The 22,222-nt window shown below is 34.4% G+C and overlaps 1 protein-coding gene across 1 annotated transcript; it reads left to right on the top strand.

Annotated features, from left to right (window-relative positions):
- Window positions 1-15,690: 15,690 nt before the first annotated feature.
- Window positions 15,691-21,926, top strand: LOC113506209. The gene is made up of 3 exons (XM_026889054.1): window positions 15,691-15,956; window positions 20,249-20,385; window positions 21,730-21,926. The coding sequence occupies exons 1-3, from the start codon at window positions 15,869-15,871 to the stop codon at window positions 21,733-21,735; spliced, it is 231 nt and encodes a 76-aa protein (XP_026744855.1). The 5' UTR covers window positions 15,691-15,868; the 3' UTR covers window positions 21,736-21,926.
- Window positions 21,927-22,222: the final 296 nt, after the last annotated feature.

Genomic DNA, 22,222 nt, shown 5'->3' with positions numbered 1-22,222 from the left:
CGAATCTTGGACCACGCCTCGCCGCCGCTGACATTGACTCGGCGAACGGTTCAACGACCTCCGTTAACGCTTCCGCCTTCCGGTGTGCTCTATCGAAATTCTAAATAATGTTCTTAAAGAGCAATTTTATTTTTATTGCACCATAATAAATTTCATGGCGCTCACTTAATGCAGAAACTTGATAGCTATTACAAGTATGATAATAAAACAACAAGTTTCCAGTTTGTAATCCTCACATGAGTCATGGAGTTCACCTGAGAAATTGGGGACCCCTTTCGACTCGTTCAATTAATAACGAATGATTGGAATTCGACGAAACACTTTGAAACATAAAATTACTCACGCGTTTCCTGATTGCCTTTTTTTTTGCAAATTGTATGTAGAATTGTAGGTATATTTATGGAAATAATTATGTTTGTAATAGTAAGAATGATTCACATCCAGTTAAGATCAATAAAAACAAAACACAATCCGTTACTCAATGAATGAAATGAATGACGGCCATGCGTGTGGGCACAAGAGCAAACAGACACTAATGCAATGAAACCGACACAAATCATTCCATATTTGAGGCGAATTAGTCGCAAACGCTTGCTGGAATCCGACACAAAGAAAAAACTAAATAAAGTATTAAACAAACGCGCCATCTCCGCTCAGGCGAGGGCAAAAAATAAAAAAATATTCAGTGCACCTTCCCGAAATTAACGAAGTGACTAAGTGAGCATTTGGGATGCGCTTACGCATACGTTTTAACGTGAATTATTTTTGACGAAAGATTTCCTTCGTGGACTTTCGTCGAGCAAATTAAAAGTGAAGTTAATGTGTTGCTTTAATTAAAAAAACAATACAAATGTTTGAAGCCGTGAGAATTTTACGACTGAAAATAAAAGTTACCGCGGAAATGGAGAACGTTTTATAAATAAATGATGTTAATCTGTACAAAGGTTGTTTAAACAATATGAACTTTTCAAAAGTAAAGTTTTCAATTAAGAACCTAAATTATTTGTGACGAATGTTAAAAACTTTTTAAAAATGTTCAGTAAACCAGCCAGACAGGCAGATGCAATACATCCCCGTAGGGAATTTAAAAAATGAATTATTTAGGCTAGTTTAAATATCAAGTATTTTTTATTCTTCTTTTCATGTAGATACAATCAGGGGACTTTTATAATACACCCCTCATAATGCCGAAAGGAGTAAACAGCGCCCAGACTCTATTATAGAAACACGTTTTTATTTCAATAATAATACTGCTTACATTGTATAGGTGGCCTATTAAGTTGTCTATAGATGCGTTTAATTGTAATTGTTTCTCCCTCTAGTTTTACGGCTTCACAGCTTTAGAGTAAAGCTCTATTTCGGCATTTGGTCGTATGTAGAATAGCAACAGATACGTAACAGTGATTAAATGAAAACAGGTTAATTTCACAGAATTTTTAAATTTTGTAAACATATTACTTCATTTAATCCATTAAAAAGGTTAAATTCGATTTTACGTGTTCAGAAGTGACTCTCTATTCATCATGACAAGTAGAGACACAAAAAAAAACTATTCGAAACATTCTACTTTAAAGTGAAACCAAAGACTGTGCCTGACACATGTAATTAAGAGCAACATAAAAAGTAACATTCTTGGTGACATTGTTTACGAATCTTTTTGCAGTAACAAAAAAACCCAGCTCCTTTAAAATATATTTGTCAACCAAGCCGGCGCGTGCGCAACACGTTTATAGCCGTCGGCTTTAATTGGCTCTAAATTTGTTCAATAAATCTCTTCCCGGACACGACTAGAATGCACCGGGATTGAAATTTTTATCGGATTTTCCGGGATCATTTCTTTAACGGCTCCTAGTATAACTGCTTCGTTTTGTTGCGTAAACAGATATAAGTAATCAATAAAACGACATAATAAACTGCGTAATCGATTATAAATACGTTTCCTAGTTAGGTAATAGCTCCTACCACAAATACAATATGAAATTTACTGTATTAATTAGAAAATTCGATTGGATTTCGATTACGATTTTCGCTGAGCAAATTGTCAATAACGATTAGAGACATTTGATTTGAGTCATCAAAACACAAGAGCATTAAATTATTATAAATGTAAAACTGTGATGAGTTCTAAATGCCGTACAGACCTCTTTAATGCTCCGACGAGTAGAGTGTACACCGTATTATTACCTTGTTAGTACAAAATTTGCCATTAACACCTAAGCGGTGCGAGTGTGCGAGGCATTTCATAATTTTCTTCCGCGATCTAGATCGCAGAGTCGGCGCTTGCGTGGAGGCAAACTGTGCGCATATATGTATTTAATATATGTATATGTAGAGTTTGCGGTAAACAGTCCACATATTACGGATTATCCGTAATATGTGGACTGTTTACGGCAAAATCTCGTTCTGCTACTATTAATATGCTAGGCTTTCGAGATTGTGACATAATGTAGTTAATACGCTTTTTAGTGCCATGTTCTCGGTTGGGAATAATTGGAAATGTAAGCTTGAGAGTTTTATCCGATTAACTCATGAATATAATTTTATCTTATGCTCTTCATAGTACCAGTGGCATGCAAAACTTTTAAATGCAGGTGTTATCAACCTAAAGAAGTATTGTACGTAAACTACTCGTACATAAAAGTAGTTAATTTGCAAGAACTGGCAACCCCGTCAAACCCTCTTCGTGTGTTTTCTGCCCATCCCTCTGATTCCCTCTGCACAGTTAAACCCCAGTAGTCTAAGTTTTATCGTTTGATAGCTTTCAACCCTTACTCTACCGGTACACTAGTTTTGTACGTTGCTAATATTTTCAAAGGGTTTGTCCAAAAAGGATGAAACACAGCCACACGACACTAGGCTTTCAGCTTTGAACGGAGCGACAAACACACAGGGTCGAAACGTCAGTCAATTACATTTTTTTTGTGGCTTATCCAGCCTGTACCCAATTATTGGAATTTTCTTCGATTTGCAATTGTTTCAAAAACACTGGCCACTTTATATTCTGTATTATTTGGAACAATCAAATCCTAATTTAATAATTAATAAGCAAATTTTCTCGATTATATTATGTCAAGGTTGCCTATAGGAGCTTAGCTTCATATTTAGTGCAAGTAACTTATTAATTCTTGAAACTGTCTTACACAAATAATGTTAATGTGAAAGTATATGACTGTGTCTTTGCGTATAATATGTGAGTATGCTTGTAACATCTTGTCGCTCAAACCGCTAAATCGATTTCAAACAAATTTGGTATGGACGTAGGTGACATCTTGAATTAATTCAGAGGCTTCTTTTATCCAACTTCATTAAAAGATGGTAATATTTTTGCAGCTATAACCGACATACAGGCAGGCAGAGCCGTAAGTACCAGCTAGTGATAAATTTATCAAGAGGTAAAGAAGCACGAAGTGTCGTTCGCACGATCCATCATTTTCTACTTAAGCTGGTCCAGAGCCCGCTACTATCATCTCCTAAAATAAGATTGATACAGCCGTGGAAGCGAGATAGACGACGCTGTGTAGAGCGGCCTCTCGCTTTGACAACTTCAATCGTGTCATAGTAAGAGATATGGTGAGCCCTCAGTACAGGCGGCGGTGGCCACCGTACAAGACCATGTGAAGGGGACGATGCCACTATATTGCACCCCCATTAACCCTTGTAACGGAGTGTATTAACTAAGTTACTATATGCGGTCATTTTTATATTGTGAACAGATTTCTTTTCTGATAATGAAACTTACAAAAAAAAATGCAGTCTAAAATGTCGTAGGATACAGTCAAAATGTAAATTCCAGGGAATCATTTTCTAAGAATGTATAAAATAATTTTTTTTCATTTCCAATTACAATATTTAAAACACGTACGAACGTTTCGTCTTAAATTCGAGTCTCACGTTGTACTTTGTCATTTAAGGTTGAGGTTTTATATATCCTTCTTTAAGTAGTTTTCAATGAGTAAACAAGGAGGTTTTGTACAATTTTCAGATAGTTTCACAGCTTCACTTACGGCCGCTTTCTATATTCGATCCCGAATCTAAGATTAAGATCAATCCAGATTTTTCTCAATCCCTCGATTGAGCTTGAATCTGCATTTCATTAATCGATCTCGTCTCGAAATCCATCGAAAAAAAACGGATAGATCGCTCTGCTAAACGTTTTGTTTTACGCATGTGCAGAAAAAGTACTTCAGCGATTATTAATGAGTAAAAAGGTGGCTTTTTTCTTAAAGCTTATCTATTTTATGCACAAAATACAAAAATAAATGATTGGGAAGTCGTAGCGGTAAATACTATAATATTCTACCTGAAGATTAGAAAAAGCATAAACGACAATAAACGTTTATTGATGAGCAACGGAACGTCAGTCAATCGAAAAGTTGTCAGTCAGTTTGACATTAACATAATATATTTTAAAATCGCAAGTTTATTTGTTGTTTGTTTTTCCGATGTCTCAGCTATAGAATAGAATACAGCGGTAATATTCGAGCGCATTCAGAATAAGTTCACGCGCCATCTGTACAAGAAACTGTATGGCGTGTATCCGTTCTACATACTCATGGATCCCACTCTGTTTGTTCTGGGCATGGTTGGCAATAATCAACTGTATATGAGACGGGAGTTTGCACTGGTCGTCTACTTGGTGAAGGTGCTTCGTGGAGTGGAGAAACACCCGGAAGTATTGCAGTGCTTGAGTGGCGGAGTGAGCGGCGAAGCCCACACCTACTGCTGGTTCCTACCGCGAGAACAAATTTGCTCGCCAAAGCACCTCTTACAAGAGCTCTCCACACCACCAACTTCTTCAAAATCAGACTGACGTGTTTTTAATAATGTAATATGTTGCAATTTTTGTTTAGTTTAAGTTCTTTGCTGTCGCATTAGGGTAAACCCTGTAATGATACTTCATGGTTTTAAATAAATAAATCAAAACGAGAATATTATAATCGTTATCTATTGATTCCAGTATTACAGATATTGGTAAAAGTGTACTGAGTACACAAAAACTTTAATACCGAAAGCAAAAAAGTTTAAGCGTCAGCTTATGCTTAGCAATCCAAAACAATTACTGAGCGCTGGTCTTCAGCTTAAATCCTTGACCCCCGTTTACAAGTACAGAAAAATAAATTTTGAGGACAGAGTTTGTTCTTCTTCGCTGTCACTACTATCCCAGTCCGATAGCTGAGCTAATACTTCAAGATCGCTACCACTATCACTTGAAAATATTTCTATTTTCACAGATTTCTCAGTACAATCCGTAAAAAATTGGGGATCGCGATTATAGATCAAAAACGTCAAAAAATGGATTTGTCAAAACCAGAGATCGGTTATAGAAAACGCATAACTGCTACTTTCATACAAATACCAATCTAAAATCTCGATCCGCCTTCCCAAAGATAGATTGAAATAAAAAGATCGAGAAAACGATCCATGGATCGGTTATAGAAACACTAAAAGTTGTAAATGGATTCAAATGTCAATCTCGATCCGTAAATTAGGGATTGAGATCGAATATAGAAAGCGGCCGTTAGACAAAGGATAACCCTAAATTGCTAGCACAAATCAAGCGGTGTAAACACACCTCCGCCAAGACTGTTCGGTATTTATCGAAGCAATCTATGGGGGAAGACGTATGGACCGATAACGTCTCCAGATCACCTCTATATATATATAGGTATGTTCAAGTGACTCATCGAAAACCAAAGGAATTGCAACTATTGCCACGTGTATAATTATACCATTTGATACACGAAGGTTTTAAGAAATCTTTGGCCGAATATAGAGTTTCCTGTGCCGGGCGTCTGCCGATGACTTATGCTCAATGACGCGTCGCTTCCATAAACAGCGGGCATAAGGCAACGTGTTATGTGTTTACGTAATAAATTACTTGCATGTAACATTATTGATGTTTAATGAAAATGGATAGGAATATTTGAGATTTATTATATTACTTTTACCTTTGTGTAGCAAGTGTCAGACTTGATCCAGATAGCTCCTACGCTTAGTACGCTTGAACTAAAAGTGCCTTCTGGAAATGTATCGTTTCCTCGTGTATATTAATATGAGAGTCCTAATGCGGCGTTTATCTAAGATCTATGAGATGTATGTAGTACGTGGCGGTGAACATAAATAAACGCATCACGAGATGCACCGCGCTAGATTCTGTAACAGCTGTGTTCAGGCAAGCCCGGTCGGGGTCAATGCCCACCCGTATTTTCAACATGTGCCGACGTTTTCCGCGTTCCACGGAAAGCGCTCGCTGTCATTCCTTCGGGAACCTCCGCTACACTTCGGCAATCTTCGGGTTTTAGTACTTCTTAGTTTGGGGAACGATGTTATAATGGCCGCCCGAAATATATAATGTTCTTTTTAAGTCTTTTACTATGTTGTGTTCATCAGAGTTGTGTGCGTATCGCCGGCTGGAGTGTAATGTCTTGTTTATGCAATGCGGTTTGGAGGAAATGTTTGCTGCAGTATCGGGACATTTTATATGCAGACCAATACGCACTTCTTGCCGAAACCAATTCTAGCACACGAGCAAGAAAACTTCGCAGGCGTTAACTAATTGAACTCTAATTTTGGGCGAGCTCTAACGAGAACGGAAAATAAAATTAGTCTTGATAATTAATTCGAACACCTTCTAGAATCATCACTCCGATACCTAATTGAACTTGAACCTCTACACATGCCTACTACAAAACCACAAACGTCACACAATAACAAAAAAGAAAAGAATAAAACAGTCCAGTTAGAATATCAAACAATCGAGCATCGAATGACCTTTCGCACTAATTCCTTTAAGTTGGCAATAATGTATCAACATTAGGTCTTGTTAAGTGGTCAAAAAACAAAAATATTATCAGTGGGACCGCTGTGTTTATACAACAATGGCTGGGACCACCGTGTGCTGACATTGGACACGCAGTGACATCATTACAACCTTATAATTATACCAAGGTCTCAGGTCTGTATGAGAATATCATGTAGAATGTTGCTGTAGTATGTAAGAGATAGATTTTCGGTTTGGTTCGGTAACGAAGGAGGTCGAGTTACCTTTGAGGTATTTGTGTTTGTTTGTTGTCGCTAAGATTTAGTAGATGTGTTTAAAGATGGTTTGGATGTGTGTAAGATTTACAATCCCACATTCTGTCTTTTTATACGAATAAACACGAAAAAAAAATATCTTTCAACCAATACCTACATATAAATCACAATAGTTTTTCACTCATATCCCTCTCCTTTTATTTTTTATCAAAAGTTTATTTAAAACAAACCATTTCTTTTTAAACCAAGCCTTTATTTGAAGCGCTCAATTTAAAAGCAAACAGAACTTTCATTGCAAAAAAGTATCGATTTCAATTTAAAAACTAATAACGAAGCAGACTGACATCGTTTATAAAATGCAGCTAAAACATCGTGTACGAAGACCGTTAAGAAGGGTAGCTACCATCGACCCCAAGTCTAGAACTAAATATGAAATACGATCGCTATGCCAAGGTCACACAAACTTACTGCATTATGTATCTGTGTGTCTGTCTGTTGCTAACAAATGTACCCTTGAATCTTTGAACTCATTACGAGGATCGCGCGACACTGATAAATATTCGACTAATTTTGATAACTAATATCTTATTTATTAAGTACTTTGGGATGTCTCTGTTCTTTGAATACATATGTAGTTATATTGGACGTAAAAGGAAAGCTCTTTAATAATGATTGTTTTCAAAAATAGTACAGTTTGAAAATCAGATCGTGAATATTTAACGCTATATTCCAAGAAGCAACAAAATCACTGAGATTTATCACACTATGTGAAAGTTTATTTACGTTTGAAAACGTTTGTAACCTCTCTATGTCCAAACAGCTGGACCGATTTCAAAGAAATCTGGTAAGGACGAAGCTAATACTTTGAATGAACACAAAATTGACTTCGTCAAAAAAAGGCTAACGTACTTTTAACTCTACTGTAAGCAACAGCTAGTATTAAACAAAGACTATCACATTTTAATTACACTATCTGGTAACCAAACAATTACTCATAACAAATTCAATTCTAAAACTTATTAATACCAGTCCCTGTGCTCATAATGGCCGCCCTCGCCCGACGTTGGCAACACGCTGTTTACATCGCTTCCATTACTTGCTTGTAAGTTCCAAACAATATGTTGTGCACAACCTAAGAACAACAATATAATTTAGGTATCCGTTACAATAGACTGGGGTAGCCATTTTTAATTACATTTATATACTTTAAGAGTTCAGCACCTAATAGGTATAAAGGAAAACCTATTTCTAAGGCCTTTCTAAAGACTGGAAGTCACCAAGCTGTACCACATGTATCGTAAAAGAAACAGGTTAAGCAACGCTTGGCACTGCGAAAAATTCGATGAATGACCAAGATTTTATGCAAATTTGCTTGTCTTTAGCCGATTCGTACCCTCATGCCCTCAGTCGCAATTCCGACTCGCACTTGCCCGGTTTGACAGACTGTTTACATTTCCCTTCAATTTTGGACGTTATACCAAAATACGGAGAGTAGGAAAATAATAGCGAAACGTTTCCAGACAGACATGGTTTAAAAGGGTGCAGATATTCAAATAATAGGGGGTTGATCATGTACTATACAATCTATAGGTATCTAGCTTTTGCAATGTTCGGGAGGCAGATTTAAGTACGCGTGTTGTTTCATTGCATTTTTTGATGGCCGAGAATATTCGTTCAGGAAAATGCGTGAGTATATCGTTACACGTGATACTAAAACATGTTATATTGTAATTTAAATCTAATAAGGCAATGCATCGACCTAAACAGTTTTTGCACAAATAAATGTTTGTTGCATGCAGCTGAAATCACAACAAGCAAAGCAACAAAAACCCAAAAGAAAATCATTTAACGCTTAAGAAAAGACGTACATATAAAAAATCTTCCTTGAAAAATTCTTCGCTACAGCCTTAACAAAGTTATCACATGTTAAAACAGCAATAATTTGACCTGCGATGGTGATTAAAATACAAACTCGATCAATCTGGACCAGACATGAGTGGCGAGGGGTCGCCGTCAGTCGATACTGGCTGTATACAACACACCCCTATGATATAAATGATTTACTTTTGTCTGATGAGTAAATCAAAGGGCGGGACGGTGCCGGTGTCCGGCGCGCGGTGTTTTGAGCTTTTTTTAATGTTCGTGTAATATCGGCTTTTGACGAACGTATTCGGGTTGTCTAATAGAGATGGATGCTGTGATGACTTCTTTCAGGTTGCTGTTTTTAAGGGGTATATTGAATATTTGAAAGGAAATAAATACGAAAATTATTTGACGTAAGAATGTGTTGCATAGTGTAATAACTAAGAGGCATACGAATTCAATGACTTTTGGGATGAAAAGAATGTAGAGCTTAGTTACAAAAAAGACTATTGCAAGAAAGCTATTGCATAGCATTTTTTATCAATTTATGAAATTAATTCTATATTTATTTCATTTATGCAGAATAATATCGCTTATGAGTAATTAATCCGCTTTTAATATCAAAAATTTTGGTAATCTTTGATATTTCAAAAAGTCATTAAAGTTTTGGTATTTATCGATAGATGGAGGAGTGTTGGGTTTGCAAAAGCTTAAAATTCGTCTTAGTTTTATAATGTAGCTTCAGGATTGTAAAATTATTCATTGAATTCCTCCATGATAAACTTTTAGTAAAATACAGAATTCTGTAAGTACTCTTCAAATCATTTTTTTTATAATAACAGTAACCAGTTACAGATTTAATATCTTCACAATAAAAACACTTTTATGGAAACACCTTACGCAGTTACTTTACTCAGAGACGTTGCAGACTTCACAGCACATGTCAACAGTTAGCACCTGCTTCTTGTATCCTTATTTGCAATACTCTGATAACCCTTAATATGAAGGCAGTAAGTATGATTTTGTAAGTTTTTGACCAGTTACGTACATGCATCGTGAACAGTTTTTATCCCGTTTGGCACTTGTTTTGATAAGATACATTAAACTCATTTGTTTTTCATGTAAAACACGATGAATAAACAAATTTAATACGTATGTAAAGGGTTCGTAAAATGCACGAGAATCAATTTGAATGATTACTGTTTTGAAAAAACACTTTTTAGGGATACGTAGCCAAAGGCTGAAACAGAACCCTATCGCTGAGGCCTTGTTATCTTGCATTCATCTGTCCTCAGACAGCATCTTAGAAAGCATGATAGCTAAATTGTTACTGGGCAACAGAAGATCGTCTGTGAAAATATCGTTTTTAGTGGAAATAATGAAAAAGTGTTGTAATGGTCATAGATTTGTTTCTTTAGCCATATGTACATACCCTCTGTGTCGCGAGTCCGACTCGCACTTGACCGGTTTTTCAATAATTTTGTCCCAGACATGCATAAGTCTAATACGTATTTAAGTTATAGTAGTAGTAAGTACAATATTGCACTTATCTTAACTATGTAAGCACTTTGGAAATGATACTACCTACAAATGAAAATGAACTATATAGTATGAAGGCTTATATAGAATTAAATTTCGGCCGAATATAGTCAATGAATAATAAAATCTAAAGAAATAAAATTATTTCACATCGCAAGTTTCATTCGAATTTGCCCGTGAAAGAATAAAAAAAGATATAATTTTAATTAATTACTTCGTAAATTAAACATGACAAAGTACATTGCTTACAATAAATACAGAGGCATATTCATTTACATAGTAATGTGTATTCGATAAAGCAAAACAAAAGCAAACGATAATCAACAAAACACTATTTAAAAGAAATAATACAGTTACAGGCAAACGTACAACGTGCAATCAAGGACGATTAACAGTCACCCAAATGCTTGAGGACTTTGCCTAATTAGCGGCTTCGAAAATTGGTACACAAGGAACACAAGTTTTTTGGGAAAATTACGGTAATGACTTTTCAGGAACGGAATGGAGGGAAAGCACCTACATTAGGTATATGTTCCGCGAATGTAAATGAGAAATGATTATTGCAATCAATCGGTTTATTGAACAACGCAATAAATCAAATACGTGTGATTAGCTGAAATAACTATATTCAAACATAAACAACGGTATTGGTGCCGGATACTTAATTTTGTAACATGCTTATTAAACGTGCGCAGAGAGCGAAATCGTATCAAGCTTTATAAGCACATAATTCACAGGATTTCGCAGAATAATTGCCTTCAGCCTAATTATAATGATTTTAATCGAGTTTCATGTCTGATAAGAAAAAAATCCAGCCTCTTGTGCATCTGAGCCTATTTCGACAATACTTATTACAGTACTCTATTTCCAAAAGGAAAGAAGCTAATTTATGGCGCAAAATTCAATTACATACACGGGCGAACTCAGAGAAACATAGTAGTTAATAAAAACATCTATCTCAATAAACATGGACCGCGCAAGACGAAAGTCGTCAATGTCACGTAGATATTATAATAAATGCTCTATATTGTGCCTTGCTGTCACCGCTTAGTCTGTAGCATTAGATAAAATTAACTTTGCTATGAATGAGTCATGAGCATGAGGGATTGTAATTAGATGTTTGAAATGATGACGTAATTGGCAGTATCCCTTACCACACGTTGGTCTTTGATTTGCTTTATAAAAGGGTACCACCAAATCACTAAGTAAAAGTTACTAAAAGAAACGTGGAAGCGAGAAGGCACCTTTTATGTTGTAAGGTAGCGTCCCTTTCGCAGCTGCACTACTGCTTAAAGATGTGTGGTACATATACCTTTTAGGCCTAACATTGCTCTCTCGAAACTAATTGACCCAAATACTTCCGATTCGCGAGTAGGTATAATTAATTGGCTCTATCAAAATTATCGCTTGTAAACACATCAATAAAATTAAATTCACACAAATACTCGACTCATGTTTAACGTATCTCGAATGCCACGCGTTGTCCGATAACATTTTACTTGTACTTGAACTTCTCATTACCTTGCACCAAGTACGAATTATTTTTTAAACCGCGGGTCATGGAAAATCTAAAACAAATGATAAATATTATTTGTATACGCTATTCAAAATAATTGGAAATAACAAATGCGTCAGTAAATTACGATGAGTTGAAGAAATAAATAATTTGTATTTCAACATTTTAATTTCACTTCTTTATGTACCTAATAAACACACCTATTAATTGATCATTCAGTAAAAATTTAATGACAGTATTACGCATTATCTTTAGAGCGCCCGGTGTCTCAAACTGTACCGGCTGATAGTTTGCCGATTGTTCAATTTGAAGATTATTAAAACTTATTTGTCGGGCGATAGTAGACGTGCAAGTTACCGATAAACCTTTCGGTCACTAAGAAAACCAGTCTGTATTGACTCTTAGACCAGCATTGTAGCGCGGCTTAAGCACGGTGCCATTGTTCCGCCCAATTGCAAGCGCGTCAATGCGCGGGTCGCGTAAGCAAACCATCAGCTTTTTCGTTCCATTGTAAATTGCACTATACGGCACCTAATTTAAAACTTTAATTTGTATAACTAATCAATCGCTGTGCTGTTATAGTTTGCTTTGACCTTTGCCCTCATACTGGAGTCACGTGTGCGAAAATGCGTGGTCAATAAATGTGGGGAAACCCCGGATTACTATAATACTTTCGTAAGAACAATAGTTCTGAAGGATATTATTATGTAAAGTTTATTCATTTGTAACATGTAGAGTAATTTCTTATGTGTTTAAAATAATCATTAAGGCACCTCACGTAAAAATAATCTGAAAACATCGTAGTATTTGTATTTTCAGTGTTCTGTATTATAAAATTGATGTTATGACGTGAAAATTACTGTGAAAGTTAAAAAAATCTCGTCTAGAGTTATAATTGTGAAATATGGTGTAAAACTGTTGTAAAATATTGATTTCCTTGTGCCTCGAAGCGAGGTCTCTGTCCATTACGATTTTGCATATTGTTCTAAAGAAGCAATTATATTGTAAAGTTAAGATATTATAATAAACACACGTGGAAAATGTATCTTAAATGCACATTACTTTGTTCATGTAATCGTCGTAAATGGTGCCTGAAAACGCACATTCTATTGTCGTCTTAATATTTCCGTCGCATTTTAATACTTTTTTGCTAACAAATATTGTATACGTAAAAGCAATTATGATTTTAATATTTATCGAGCGCTGTATTGTGTTTATAGGTACCATTTATTGTGTACAATCAGTATCTGTAAGTAAGCGGAATCCTTGTGCTGAAGTCATATTGTTAATAAATAAACTGTAAAGAATTTATTTCGTTTTTTTAATGCTTGCATCAAATGAGAAATTTTCCTGACATCACTTCATTATACTCAATTACTACTCATTGCCTTGGATTGCTGCCATTGCTCTTTGGCTATGCTGCTGTCGTGGTCGTTTTGCAACAACCACTGTGAATCAAACCGCAAAACTCCGAAACCTTCAGTTTTAACACACAACATCTCGCATTCAGATTATAGATTATTAACTAGACAGTTTTCTCCGTAGGAATACCAATTTTTTGTCAGCTTAAAAAAATATTTTTATATGATCTGTTAATTTCCTAAAAAAATATATAACAAAAGACGCTCCGACTTAAAGAAGCATGTATACGGTCAAGTTGAGTTGAGTCTCTTCTTTTCCTCAATTTTACTTGACTGGATGTGACCTGGGCGAATATATAAAAAATATTAGTCGCGATCCTTATCTCCGCTAGAAAATATAACGAGATATGCCAAAAAAACAAAACCAATCTGTGATTATGGTCATTATTTCGACCTTATGAACCTCTAGCCGTATAGTTCGGCGAATCCATCAAAATAAATGCCTTCAGTCTAACTGTACAGATATGTTAAGGTCATAGACGTTTTGTCAATTTCAGGCATCATTAACCATCAATAAATTCAATCATAAGTGACTTAACGTGCTACAAAATACTACGTCATAGAAGTGCTTACGTCATTATTCCCGCTGGTATTGGTTCTAGAGTTTTCTTACGCTCACCATATTAAAGTAATCAACAAAGCGTCGAATGTCTAAAAGTTTGGGAGCGGTGAACGCTTGGGAGATTAAAACTCGTTTTGGATGCTTATATTGTCTATGTAAGCATCCAAAACGACGAATGCTTGTCCTAAGTATTGGCTTGTGGTCAATTGTGGTGTCATTGTGCATGTGCCCCTTAATGAATAAGCTGATTATTTAAAAAACAAAATAGTGTTACCAAGTAAAAGTAGTCACATACGATTGAATCATGAACACAATTAATTGATGTTGTAAAATTGACAATATTATGAAAAAAGCCCACAATGGTCAATAAATGTGTGAACTCGATCGGACGAAGTTGTCGTTTGTCATTTAATATTGAATTGAGTTGGTACTTATGCAAATTAATTAAAGTTTTTAAATCATTCAGTTTGATATGGTAAATTTTGGGTCTCATCATCAAGGTTAAAATTAAAAATTGGTCAAAATTACCTACCATCGGTACCATCGCGGTTATTATGCGGATTTCTTTACAATGTTACCTAATTTTATAATTTTTTTTTTATTTATACCAAATATATCAATGGAGCAATCCTAAGTTTTTATTTAAGAGTCGCGATCTCAGGTATCTATAACAAACTCTTAATATATTAATAGTAGCTGTTCTCGCTTCTTAGCCCGCCTTAATATTGGTTATAGCTAAAACATAACTTTTTCAACGAAGTTCAACAGGAGTAGGCTATGTGCCAGCCCAAGGTGTTGCGAACTTCTATATCAAATTACATTGAAATGTGTCCAGCCGTTTGGGCGTGAAGAGGCATCAAACACACTCACATATTTTACGCCACTTATAATGTAAGTGAAGAGCAATCCTTATGCACTACACAAGGTATCTACTTACAGTAGACCAGTAGAAGGAAAGTTTCGAAGTCCACAAAAAAAAATGTAATCGGTTTATCTCTCTCTCATTTGCTATCTATAAAAAACGACGTAATTCACGGAAACTTTAAATATACTGCAGCGAATCTATAAACCATGACCCAATTTCAAAGGCGATGGAGTTTTCGCAGTTTTATAAACATGTTTTGTTAAGATTAAAGAATGGCAGAGTAGGTATGTTTGATATCAAAGACGCTGAAATATGACGCGGGTAGGGGAGGGCGCGACGGATGTGAAGCGAAACTTGATACAAAACAGTTCCCGGAATTGTACCGCGAAGCGTATGCTTAATCTAGACTCTACCTACTATATGAATTGCTTAACAAAGTCGTCACATGACCGTAGGTCCACAGGTCACCCCAAGACGACGACAAACAAATTTGTTCCAAGGTCAAGAGTGAGCTCGTTTAATCAAACGGTTACTTAATAATTATTCCTTTTACTATAAATGCTCAGATGATGACAAGAGCTTTTTTGAGGATGCTCAAAAATTTTGTCTATTTAAAAGATTGGAGAAATTACCTTTAAAAATCGAGCAGAAGTATTCTAATACATTGCCAACTTCATGCTATACAATCCTGCATACAGTTTGTGTACAAGCATAAATCAAAACAATTATAAGTTGGTAAGTAGGTATCCATTGGGCGCGATAACCAAAGCACGTGATTCGCCAGGTTTTTTCGCGAAAGATCTATGTTTAATAAACTTTGAACTAAGAGACTAGCTGTATTAATTTATTATGGAGAGTTGATAAGGAGGAAAGTGTGGATTGGAATGTATCAAGAAATAATTGGAGGAAAGTGTATGGAGCGAGTTGGATGCGTATATACTGAGAGGCGAGGCGTGTTGTTTATCATTACGGGTGTATATAAACGTGGGAGCGAACCGGCGTGCTCATACATTACCGGAATATAGCTCGCTAGTAATACGCAGGCGAATTGTTCAAGTTAATTAAAAATGCTTAAAATTGTTGTGTTTTCGTTCCTGGCTCTCCTGCTAGTGTCTGTGACGTCTACGCCCCTGGTACCACGGGATACCTTTGAAGGTAAGTGAAAAAGAGATTCGCTCTTTTACTATTTACCTACTTATTTTATTTATCTGTTATTTTTTATAATTTGATTTATAATATAAATAAGTTTGAATTGTTTTGTTTTTAATAATTAGTATAATTAATGTGATTTGATTCTTTATAATATAGAGATACTATAAGAGAGGCTAAACACTTAATATACATATTTTGTTAGGTCATAATTATATGGTAATAACTACTCTTCAAAAGCTGAAAGCGAATTTATATTTTAAAATACAATAACGTTAAACATTTTATATACAGATTTTTTTATTGTTGCGTGATACTTTGCTATTTTATTTGTCACCGAAAATAGGTAAGTGAGCGAAATAGATAAGTAATGTGTGAAAATAAAGCACTATTATCAGGCTTTTTGTAAGGAAGGACTAAATGAATATTCTATTATTAAATTTGTAGCTTTCAATTTAATTTAACAAAATATATCTGCTTCATTCATTCTCTGCTTGGGAAAATAGATATGTTTAAAAAAAAGCCGAATCGTAATTGTTTTTAATAAGAACATCATGCTTAAATAAAAAAAAATACTACCACAATTCGATCCGCAATTCGCTTGCTTCGTATTTCGAACATATAAGTAATTATGATGTAAGAGAAACTGTAGAAGGCGAAATAAATAAAAACAAATCTCAATAAATCAATATAGAGATAGTTTTACTTAGGTACCTATTTGCTTAGCTAACAATAATCATGATGTTCCTAGACTCCACTCCTGGCACATTAAGTCATCAAAACAAATGACTATGCATCGTAAGTTCGTGTGTACTTATAACAATAATAAATTCCCTATCGACTCATAATCACTGCAGATAGTGCAGATATACATATGTATAATAGACATGTAACAACTGTCCACATCACGTGAAATTATTTTCAAATAAACTGTGCCAGTCTTTATCAGTTGAGTACGTAATATGGTAAAATTTACAAGAATTGTTTATAAGTATATTATTATTTAGTGACAGCATGTGAGAACGTATTGATAAGGACGAGTTATTATCGAAAATTAACCCCCGTGATCTTGGTACTTGCATGCTTGACATTCTTCAAATACTTGCGTTGATATAACATCGTTAACGTGTTAAACTATTTTGATATTGAGACACTGTTATTAGGATAGGTATCTATATGTATATTTACCTAGGATTGAAGTATATGAGTTCACAATGAGATGAAAATTGACTCATTAACTTACTTTGTTCGTACTCGAATTGCTTGAAATATTTTAAAATGAGAACGAAAAATGTGTGCTGAAAAAGTTTAATGAGATAAATACTCCTTTGATAACTGTTTGCGTGACTTTTTACTTTCGAAACTCTTGTTTTTGCGAAAGCAAAGCTTTGCTACTAAATGCTTTGTTTGTTTAAATTTTCCGTCCCTATCTCACGTTACGTAATAAGACAATTAATGTTATTGACATTGTACGAATGACTTAAGGCACAGTTTTCGCGATACCCAAATATTCGAACCTCGAGATTAGATTAGCTACAAAACTTTAAAGAATGATTATAAATGGGTCAATGTCGTAATGTTGTTCCGTTTATATAACATCTTATAGTTTTAGTGAAGTATAACAGAACTGACATTGACCCGCTTGCCGCAAATAAAGTCTGGTGCGGATGTTATGACCGCTCTAAATAACTTTATGTACACTTTAATTTTCTCTTACGTCATTCGGCGAACCGGTGTTATGGTAACATTCCGGAGTGAAATAAAGGCTAATTTAGGCGAAGCGAGAAATATTACGCGGGTAGCCATACATTTCTGGCTATGATGCATCATTCTTGAAATCTGTGCTCTGCAGTGCCGCAATGAATTGCAACTCGTTTGATGTTTCTCACCTAGTCTAAATAAGCCATAATGCTTATTCCTCAGTGATACCATTTGACTGATTGGATTATGTGAAATATGATAGTCCGAAACCTTTCGCTGCATTATGAAATTGATGATCAGATTACATTGAGGTTTCTAACTAAAAAGTTTGTGTTTAAATGAAATAACAGTTGCAAATCATCAATGTTTTCGATGTAAGCTGATATGTTTGTGGTTAAATAATAACAAATTATGACGTATTGAGTGACAGAGAAGAATTGTTTTGATTCATATGTAATGTTTTGATTTATTTTTACCTACAAGTTTAGTATTCAGTAATTTAACTGTAAATAAAAACAAACCTTTTTTTTTGTAAATGTTTGTATGTTCAGTCATATAAAGCATGCATAAAACATAAAACATGCAAATGTGGTCGATTCTGAAATTAAAAACTTGGCGTATTAATTCGTGTTAGAGCTTCATTAATCTACGGTTTTTAATTTAATAATAATTAGGAATGAATTATCTTACTTAAATATTTAAGTTGCTATTTATAAATAGATTAATGTAAACTTCTTGCTATCTTATGTTTTTTTTATTATAATTATAAATCAAGTTTTGCTTGCACTTTTTATCCGGGTACTCTTGTTTATAATTAATGTTTTAAAACAATAATACACGTTAAGCCAATGTCATTTAGGTCTATAAATAACAATTTTTATTCAATATTCTTCAACTATGATTTAATGCATATGGAGAAGAGACTCTTTACCGTGACAAGCAACATTTTCAGTAAACGGATTGATAGCATTGTAAAATAGCAGAATCGGGGGATTCTATTTTTTTACAATGACCGATGTATGAATGGCAATTGGCTTAAATTTGGAATTATTCCTATTCTCTTAAGGATTTTGCCAATACAATAATTGGAAGTTAATTGTATTGACCTTGAGTGTACGGTACACTCAAGGTCAATTTACAATCTTTACAAACATTTTACCCAGACTGAATTTACAATTATTGTTTAAGAGAATACGAAAACTGACATTTTCAGCCAAATTTGACTGAATTTGGTAGTTGTAAATAGCAGAATTGGGGCCCAGGTTATATTTTATGAATGATTTCTGTTTTATTCATAAGTTGTATATACTAGTCATAGATTGTGTTTAGCGTCTTTGATTTTTGATTGATTTTAGTAAAAATCTCTCACACATTTTTTAAATATTCACTTTATGACTGACCAAACATCAAATCACTTCGACTTCTTTTGAAGTATCTAACTTCTAATGATCGTTTATCGTACATAAGAAATCAAATATAATGTGAGAGATTTGACTAATTAATCTCAAAACATCCTACCGTATATCACGACACCCATGTATGATGCTTTACTTGTTGGACCATCGCAGATCTAATAACGTAGATGCATTTGCTGATCCGCTTGCTACCACTCTACGCACGCGCTGCGGAATTTCTAATATTTTTAAAGAGATCTATATAGATCGACTTACCATCATGCTTGCTAAATTGTTTTCGTAAGGGTAAGCATGGACATACACGTGTAGAACGTCTCATTTCGGAAACAACTAGATCTAATGATGTATAATGGCTCTATATGGATACAAATGAAGAAAAAATAGAAATCATCATCATCATCCTAGCATAATAGAGTCATCTTCTCGTCTAACCGCATTCAGCTAAGTATTTTTCAAGGAGCGACTGCCTACCTGACCTCTTCAACCCAGTTACCTGGGCAACACGATGACCCTTAGTTAGACTGGTAAATTAAATAAGTAAGACCCATTTCGGGACCAACCGCGACAAGCATAGCTTAACCTATGATCGGGCCGATCACAGGCTGACTTATACAGAACCCTATGTAAAATACAATTGTTTCTGTATAAATCGCGGAAATTCGGTACTATTTAATAAAGCTCAAAGTACCTACAATACAATTTCGCATTGATTTTAGTACATTTCCGTTTTTCATAGATTAACGATATTTTTCCGCAAGGAATAAATTCAGCAGTGCGTGCTTAAGCTTATGTCCGCGACTAATGATATTGGCGTTCAGAAGGATTATTACATGTCAAAGCTCGTCATCATCATCTAAGCCGTTTAGACCAATAAAGACCGGTTTCATTTGTGTGACTAATCATGCTTATTGGGCTTTTGTGTCCAGTAGCACGGCTTAAATCTAAACTAGTTAACAAAATCGTAACGATATAATAATGGACCTTGGATATTTCGTTTACTCTATAATTATTAATATTAAGAATCTCGACTTTGATACAATGTTCAACTAAACTAAAACTGCGTCTATTAAATCATAATCTATTTTACTTTACTTTGTTTTTTTAGCTTCCCTTCATTTCAAATAATGTTGTCTATCTGCGTCGAACAAAATCTTACTTAAATCAATATTAATTTGTCTCCAGTTATTAATTTGGAGGAGCCATGCGTGCGACAAGGTGGTATCTGCGTTCGCATCGAAGATTGTGAGCCAGAGAACTTAGTAACGATGCAAGTGGACCTCTGCCCGGTGCAGAGGCACAAAGGAGTCTCATGCTGCTACGTAAGTTACACATTACGTATTACAAGATACCCGCATCATAGTCCACATACTCATTTTGTCCATAATTCGATTGAATGCAAAAATTATATAAAAATCTTTTGAGTAACTAACAAAGGAGTATTATCTATTTCAAGATACCATCATCGTTCTTACACCATTTTTTTTTCATAATTCAATTCAATGCAAAAGTCCGTCAAGACCGTTTTAAGGCACTAGGAAAGAAGATAAAAGATAACTCAAATTAGCTAAGCTTCTAGAAAAGAACTGCTTAAATATGAGTCATTTATTAAGTTTTATTTTTATACGTCAACTTTATTTTTTATTTTACAAGCAAACAGATTCAGAAAAAAAAATCTCTCATTTTCCCCTTTACAGATTTAAGAAAATTAGTTTATAATTTTATTTCTTCATCCGATACTTCTCTAATAATGTCCGAATCCAAATAATATATCATACATTGTAGAATTCTTCCTATAAGGGATAAGATCATAAGTTATTTTTAGAAGTGTTTTGCTTATCACATTTTATTAATCACCTTTCAATGGTCACAGATAATATAAACAAATAATGTTGATTAGAATGTTACTCTGTAGTGTTGTTGAAACTATATCTAAATAATTATTTACCGGTCATTATTAAGACTTCACATTTTAGAGCGGGATTTTGTGCAATCTGCAAAAATAGATACAACTTCTTTAATACTTACTGGTTGTGTTCATGGATAGGTATAACATGAAGAAAAAAAAACAGAAATCGTTTCCTTAAATTAGAATACCTACTGCAAGCGATAACGGTTCACGAATCAAGACAAATCAACTGCCGCATGAAACAATAACAACTTGATTATGCAACCCTAATTACCAAACTTTATAATTACATATGTAATGAAATGAGTTGTCATAGTTAAACTATTAGTATCGTAATATAGTAAAGGCGTGATGAATAAAATTAAGCTTTGTATTTTCAGAGAAACAAATTGTGGTTATTTCGCAACTCCTTAATAATATAATATCCTTATACATATTTAATTAAAAATTATATCAAAATGCAAACGTGTTATTTATAAAATAATTTCTAGTGTAGTAGATTCTTATTAGTTTAACTGCATTGGCTTGAGAGGTCGAAAAGAGGGGCATATTTAAATTTTAGATTATAACGAGGTAAAATAGGCTGATAAGCTACAGCGGTGAAAAAAACTTAACAGCACTCCTATTAGAGAAGTCTAATGCATTTACAATTCCAGTGACCTGACTTTCCGAGTATCGGCGTGTAGTCATTTGTGCCTTGAATAACACTACAACTATGAACTAAATTGTTTTAAACATATTTTTTTCTTTGTTTCAGCTTTGAGCCAATGCCGTGGAAGCAGAACTTCACTATAATATAAGTTAAATACTTTAGATGCTAATGATAACACTTAATTAGTTATGTAAGATTCACTTATTTATTAAATTAGATTCAACTAAATTTTTTTTAAGATATAATATAGGTATTATTTCGAAATATTGTTTTGACTAAATACTTAAATAAATGTAAGTTAAATAGTTTCGGGTGTTTTTATGTATTTCCTTCCTATTCAAATGTGAACAAAATGATGAAGGATTACTGAATGAATGAATGAGTGAACGATCAAAGTACTTGAATAATGAAAGTTATAAACCAATAATTAGTGAAGCACACAATTTTGTCCGTAGCTTAACACGTCGCATTAAGTATCCACAGAAAAAATCGCTTCGGGTTCAGCTAAATTTATTTAACTTTTTATAGTAAACTAGCTTTTCGCCCGCGGCTTCGCCCGCGTCGAGGTCGGTTATATCGCGTTTCCAAGAGAACTCTT

Source organism: Trichoplusia ni (assembly GCF_003590095.1).
Source record: "Trichoplusia ni isolate ovarian cell line Hi5 chromosome 5 unlocalized genomic scaffold, tn1 tig00001571_group4, whole genome shotgun sequence".
In the NCBI taxonomy this organism is placed as follows: domain Eukaryota; kingdom Metazoa; phylum Arthropoda; class Insecta; order Lepidoptera; family Noctuidae; genus Trichoplusia; species Trichoplusia ni.
Note: the sequence above shows the minus strand (reverse complement) of the source record. Positions and strands in the feature narration are given on the sequence as shown.